Below are 7,151 nucleotides of genomic sequence, written 5' to 3'. Positions count from 1 at the left end.
TGCTGACAATTAGTCCTCAAATATAATAAAATATCATAATACTGTATATATATATTAAAATATCATTTACTGCTTTTATAGCTTTTACATGAACTCAAGAAAAAAAGCATTTGAAACATTAATCTGATCAATTTCTGAGTTCAAACAAATAAAATAATCTGTTCCAACAACAAATAGTGACCAAAATAAATCTTTGAATCTTCTTCTTGTTTTGCCTGTCTACATAGAGTAGTTGTTGTTTTTCTGAATTGTTCTTGCTTTTGTTTTGGAATGAAAATTGTGAGCAGACTGCAGCTGCCAACACAAACACACACACACACACATCAAGGCAAAACATCAAATAAACGTTATTCTGAATTTAATAAGCATCTCTCAAAGTGATACTCATGGCCCAAAATACGGCCTCAAATCACTCAGCTACACAGACGGATAAGACATCGGCCCCCTCATCGGAAGGTCGTCAGTTCAATTCCCGGCCGTGGGCGCCTCGTGGGTTAAGGGTGGAGATGTTTCCGATCTCCCAGGTCAACTAATGTGCACACCTGCTAGTGCCTTATCCCCCTTCGTGTGTACACGCAAGCACAAGACTAAGTGTGCACGGAAAAGATCCTGTAATCCATGTCAGAGTTCAGTGGGTTATAGAAACATGAAAATACCCAGCATGTTTCCCCCGAAGGCGGCGTATGGCTGCCTAAATGGCGGGGTAAAAACTGTCATACACGTAAAAGCCGTGGGAGTTTCAGCCCATGAACGAACAAACAAGAACAAACTCAGCTACACAGTTTGTGTTGTGGTTTGTAATTATGACACCATATACCAAAAATACCGTAATTAGTTTTCGAAAGTTCAGTTATTCAAATTTTAAATGAAATGTTGGGGTAATCAGTAATTTCTCCATGCGCTTTCCTATCTTTATTTTTGTCCTACTTTATCATTTGTGAGACTAAAAAAAATAAGTAGATGAACAGAATAAGTTAAAGTTTAATCAACTAATTAGCATAGTTACAGATCTTATCTTCTTCTTCTTCTGTGTTCATGGGCTGAAACTCCCACGTACACTCGTGTTTTTTGCATGAGTGGAATTTTACATGTATGACCGTTTTTTACCCCGCCATTTAGGCAGCCATACACCGTTTTCGGAGGAAGCATGCTGGGTATTTTCGTGTTTCTATAATCCACCGAACTCTGACATGGATTACAGGATCTTTTTCGTGCGCACTTGGTCTTGTGCTTGCGTGTACACACGGGGGTGTTCGGACACCGAGGAGAGTCTGCACACAAAGTTGACTCTGAGAAATAAATCTCTCGCCGAACGTGGGGACAAACTCACGTTGACAGCGGCCAACTGGATACAAATCCAGCGCGCTACCGACTGAGCTACATCCCCGCCCCACAGATCTTATTATATCAGCACATACTTTTAACTAATAAATAGCCCGTTTCAACACCAAAAAGTATCCAAGAATTCTTCAATATCATGTTTATCCTGCTTTTTGTTAATAATAATAATAATAATAACGGGCATTTATAAAGCGCCTTATCAGAAGTTCAAAGCGCGTGACAACAATACATGTATACAAAAATCATACAATCACTGTCAGATTCAAACAACACATCATGCACATCTCACATCCCCAGACTCTATATACTAAGGAACTATCCGTAGTGTTGTTGGAACAAGTGAGTTTTCAAATTGGACTTAAAAGATGAAATGGATGGAGAGTGACGTAATTGAAAGGGGAGTGAATTCCATAACTGAGGTCCATAATACGAAAACGTGCGGAAGCCATGAGCCTTGCGTTTAAAGCGACCTTGACAGAGAAGTCGAGCATCATCAGAAGAACGAAGGGTGCGAGAGGGAGTGTAGAGAGAGACCAGTTCAGAAAGATAGGCAGGTGCCGATTCAGAGATGATATTGTAGCAGAAGCAGGCAGCTTTATACCTAATACGTTCAGATACAGGAAGCCAGTGAAGTTCTTTCATGAGAGGAGTGCAGGGTTGTCGATGCTGTGCTCTGAAAATGAGACGTGCAGCAGAGTGTTGTACTTTTTGCAAGGGTTGGAGAGTGGAGTCAGGGCAGCCTATGAGAAGGGAGTTGCAGTAATCTAATCTGGACAGAATGCAGGATGTAACGAGAGTTTTAGTGGCATCAACAGTGAGAAATTTTCTTATGGAACCTATTCTTCTGATCTCAAAGTAACATGTCTGACAGACTTTTTTGATGTGTTGTTTCATTGAGAGGTGGGAGTCCATGATGAACCCAAGATTCCTAGCACTATCAGAGAGAGAAATGTCACTAGAACCTACTGTGATGGAGGCTGGAAGGGAAGTGGTCGAAGAGGAAGCTCCAGAGAAAAGAAGAAATTCAGTCTTGTCATCATTTAACTTGAGCATATTGTTTGTCATCCATGATTTAATGTCTGAAGTGCAGTTTTGGAGAGTGTGCGTCACCGCTTGGATCGTTGCACAAATAGCACTTTGTTTTTGTTTTTGCTCTCTCAGTATTCAGGTTTCTTGTTTTAGAATGAAACATGTGAGCGAACTGCTGCCAAAACACACACACCCACACACACACACACACACACACACATCAAAGCAAACTATATACACTTTCCTTCTGAATTTATAAAGCATCATTTTAAGCAACACATCTCAGTCATCTGGAAACAATCGCAACTCAAAATAACAGACATTATGTTCATTCTGGATTTTTTCAACATGATTACTTTTCAGAAGCCGACAGGAAACACACCCACACCCACACACAAACACACACATAATATGCCAGTCTTACTATTGACAAGTTCATTCACGCAAGCACCTGTTAACATCCCCTTCCCACCCAGCCACCCCCCCCCCCCCCACCCTTTTATTCCCCATCCTCATACTGAATCTCCTATCTACTATGCCAGTCTGCCAATTCCTGGAAGCAAGGTCAACAACCCCCCCTCCCCCCCCCCCCCCCCCCCCAACACATCCCTTCCAACATTAATCTCACTACACAAGTAACCTTCACCAACCCCCCCCCCCCATTCAAAATGCCACAACATGTTTTCTTCCACTACTTGATATTTCGAGCAATTCTCCTGCAGTACGGTGATTTCATCTCTTGGAGGGCAGCGTCGAGAACCTGTGTGAGGTGAAGGAGATTGACGGGATCCGTCTGTAGCAAGTGCGTGTCCATCGTCTCCCCATCCTTTGTCTCCAGCTTGAGGAGAACCTGAGGTGTTGTCTGGTGGTGCAGGGAACGACTGGCAATCTGTGTGACCAAAAAGCAAGCATAAAAGACAATTTTTCAGAAAAACTCTTTCACGATTTTCAGCGGTTTGGAAGAGTAAGACTCAAGTTAGTAAGAGCCCCTTTACCTTGGACAAGCTTTTTACAACATCCGGAGCATGTTCCATGCTTCTGATCGGCTTTACTACATGTACTGCGATCGGGACAAACAATTAACTCTGATGTGTATGTAATAATATGATACCCCTTTCTTTCCAAAAACACAATTTGTTGCTGAAATTATCGCTGGCACGTAGTCATGACTTACAATGTGTTTTGATCGCTGTCACATGGGTTTGGCTTTAATTTAGGAAAACACATGTGCCTAGCCAGCCATCGGTGGCGATTCGTGCATGGCTCCGATGTTTATATTATTGAAAAAAAATGGCATCCTATTTAGCGCACGCTGCATAGCATACACATCAGAGTTAGTTGTTTGTCCCAATCACAGGAGTAAAGCTGATCGGAAGTGTGGAACATGTGCCATATGTTGTGAAAAGCTCGTCTGAGGTAAAGGGGCTCTTAGGCCAACAAAAAAAAAGTCTGTTTACGGTAACATAGGCCCAAAAAATAGGGTCGGTAGGTCGGGATATTTTTTTTTTTTCCCCCCCAAAAAACATATTTTTACGTTATTTTGCCCAAAAAACAAGATTTTTTTTTTTTCCAAATGCCAAAAAAAAGTCTAGGGTCGCGCGAAAAAACTAGGGTCGGTCGGGTTACCGTAAACAGACCTTTTTTTTGGGGGGGGCCTTACTATTCAAGACAGCGATACAGTGGAACCTGTCGGTAACTACCACCAAAGGGACCGACCAAAAGAGGTTGTTTAAACACGGTGGTTGCTAGGGAGATATGTGAATTTGTATAAAATATGTCTGGAATCTTTTCGAGTGGTCATTGTGGGCAGGTGGTCTTTATCAAGAGGTGGTCGCTTTGGAGGGTCCGACTGTATCTAAGGCGACTGAACACCTCCACAACAAACTTTGAACTAAGGTGTACAAAAAACAATGAAGAGTTTTCACTTCACCAACCAATCCTGTTTTTCCTGTTTTCCCAACCCTGGAATTATTTGTAACCTAAACAATTAAAATACATAAAAAAAAATCATTTGGCAGGCTGCAGAAACAGAGGGTCATAACTGGCAAGAGTTCTGGTCAATGAAAAGCCACATGCACCTGGGTTGGAAGGAAGAGACAGGAAGGATAAAGAAGGAAGAAAAAACAACTTTGACTTTGAGAGAGAGAGAGAAAGAGAAAGAGAGAGAGAGGGGGAGAAAGAGAGGGAGAGAGAGAGACGGAGAGAGAGAGAGAGAGAGAGAGAGAGATGGAGAGAGAGAGACAGAGAGAGAGAGAGGCAGACAGAGAGACACACTGATCGTACCTGTACATCAAACCGCCACTGCAGACTGTGGTAGTGCGGGAGGTCCATGGACATGTGAGAGAGAATGGCGCGGATCTCATTACGATTGGCCAAATATAGCTCTAACAGCAGACTGCATAGTTCCTCTGAGAACCCAAGAGTGATGATCGAGTCTTGGAAGTCAATCTCACTCAGCTGAAACAGAGGAGAAAAATACAGAGAAGGTAAAAATAAAACAATGAAATAAGCGTGAACAAATGCTTCAAGTACACACACACACACTCACACACACATATACATACGCGTGCAAACATATATGTACGGGCGCCAACACACACACATGCACAAACACACGGACTGAAATAAATTATAAGCATAGGTTCCTCTTGAATTACACATGTATATTTACACAGAAAAAAAAAAGAAATCAGCTCAGTCGCTAGAAGCGTATGTGCATTCAATGCTTTAACTCTGCAGACAAACGATTTGCAATATAAAACGGTAACATTCCTCCTGAAAATGCTCTTCTTCTACGTTACAGCATTCGATGGTTATGTCACTCATGTAACATCTAATAAATCATTGTGCTGCTGAAACAGTGAATTGTATAATCCTTTGTAAAATAAAGGTCAGGAAAATATAAAGCTTTGAACGTCCTTGCAGCGGTCTGCAGCATAATCATAATTGTTGGTGGTATTGACAATGGCACTTAACTTTGGGGACCAGCTGACTCACCATGAGTTTGGAACTTTCTGACAGCAAATACATCATGCCTTCCACTCCATGCTGAACTGTCTGTGCCTCTACACCCAACTTCTCTGCAATACAATAGTGAATACAAAGCAAAACAAACTTCTTCTTCTTCTTCTTCGTTCATGGGCTTAGACTCCCACGTTCACTCATGTTTTCAGCACGAGTGGATTTTTACGTGTATGACCGTTTTTTACCCCGCCATTCAGGCAGCCATACGCCGATTTCGGGGGAGGCATGCTGGGTGTTTTCGTGTTTTTATAACCCACCGAACTCTGACATGGATTACAGGATCTTTTCTGTGCACACTTTGTCTTGTGCTTGCGTGTACACACGAAGGGGGTTAAGACACTAGCAGGTCTGTACATAAGTTGACCTGGGAGATCGGAAAAATCTCCACTCTTAACCCACCAGGCGGCAGCGACCGGGATTCGAACTCACGACCTCCCGATTAGGAGGCCGACGTCTTACCACCACGCCACTGCGCCCGTCAGCAAAACAAACAAAATGTATCGAAATGTTAACTGAAGTAAAGTATACACAGGAACACAGACTGACGTACACAGAGAAACAGACAATCAGACAGTCAGACAGACAGACAGACAGACAGACACACACACACACACACACACACACACACACACACACACACACACACACACACCAGCATGCACATGAACACAACCATATGCGCGTACACACACTTTGGAAATAAAACTCACGGGCTGCACTCTGGTACACTTTAGGATTTGAACCTTTCCTAATGAACTCCATGCTGATCCTGCAAAATTCTCGTACCACTGCAAACAAACAACAGTTTCAGCACCAGTTATTTGTTGTACGTACAAATCAATCTCACCTACAAGCACAACCAATTATAAATTATTATTTGCAGGTGAAGAATTCAGAGTTATGACCAAATTAATTACATATGCTTAATTTTGGGGCTCAATCTGTCAATTTATTTCACAAGAAGTATTCTTTGCTTTGATATAATGCTATTGCGAGACAGAATATTGTCACCAGATCGGAGTGACAACATATATCGTGATCCAAACAGCACCAAAAGGACTCAAAAATGCTTGCACAGGTGGGCGGAACTGTCGACAGCATTTTGAAATGCAACTGTCCCAAAACTAGTTACTTACCATCGACGTCAACTTGACTAAGAAACGCCAGATGTTTTTTGTGCGAATCTTCCAGTACCAACAACATTTTGGGCGTAGAATAAACTGCAGAAAACACACAATAGTTATGTTATTACTGTTAACGCTGCGTCGTCTGTATCACGGGAGCTGCCGGAAGTGGCTGAAGCTAACTTGATTTTTTCCCCCCCGCGCATTGGACAGTTTGAGAACAAACTATTCACTGACTGCAGTATGCAGCAGTATATTTTCTCCCTTTTTAATTTCTAGATTTTGTTATTGGCAAAAGGGTTGTGGTGACAAAGTGTATTAGTTGGGAATGAGACACGGGACTTATAACTACCAAATAACATGTTTTATTCCTCACACACACACACGCTCTCTCTTGAGAAGTGCTATATATAAATGTTCCATTATTTTTATTTGTGTATACATGCTCTTTCTCTCTCTCTGTAAAATTGTTTTCATGAGATGAAAATTTCTGTTTGTTACACTCAGACAATAAAGTTTTATTGAATTGAATTGAATTGAATTGAATCATGTCTGTCAGCTGTCATACACACACACACACACACACACACACACACACACACACACACACACACACTCCCACACACGCACCCA

At 41.9% G+C, this 7,151-nt stretch overlaps 1 protein-coding gene across 1 annotated transcript; it reads right to left on the bottom strand.

The window, feature by feature from the left end:
* Window positions 1–3,012: 3,012 nt before the first annotated feature.
* LOC138946024 (COMM domain-containing protein 2-like) lies at window positions 3,013–6,697 on the bottom strand. The gene is made up of 5 exons (XM_070317555.1): window positions 6,531–6,697; window positions 6,105–6,182; window positions 5,368–5,450; window positions 4,654–4,827; window positions 3,013–3,259 (listed from the first exon to the last, which is right to left on the bottom strand). Exons 1-5 carry the CDS (start codon window positions 6,595–6,597, stop codon window positions 3,062–3,064), a joined length of 600 nt encoding a protein of 199 aa, XP_070173656.1. The 5' UTR covers window positions 6,598–6,697; the 3' UTR covers window positions 3,013–3,061.
* Between the last annotated feature and the right edge of the window lie 454 nt (window positions 6,698–7,151).

This window comes from Littorina saxatilis, linkage group LG13 (assembly GCF_037325665.1).
Source record: "Littorina saxatilis isolate snail1 linkage group LG13, US_GU_Lsax_2.0, whole genome shotgun sequence".
Classification (NCBI taxonomy): Eukaryota; Metazoa; Mollusca; class Gastropoda; order Littorinimorpha; family Littorinidae; genus Littorina; species Littorina saxatilis.
This window is presented reverse-complemented; position numbering and strand designations above follow the sequence as displayed.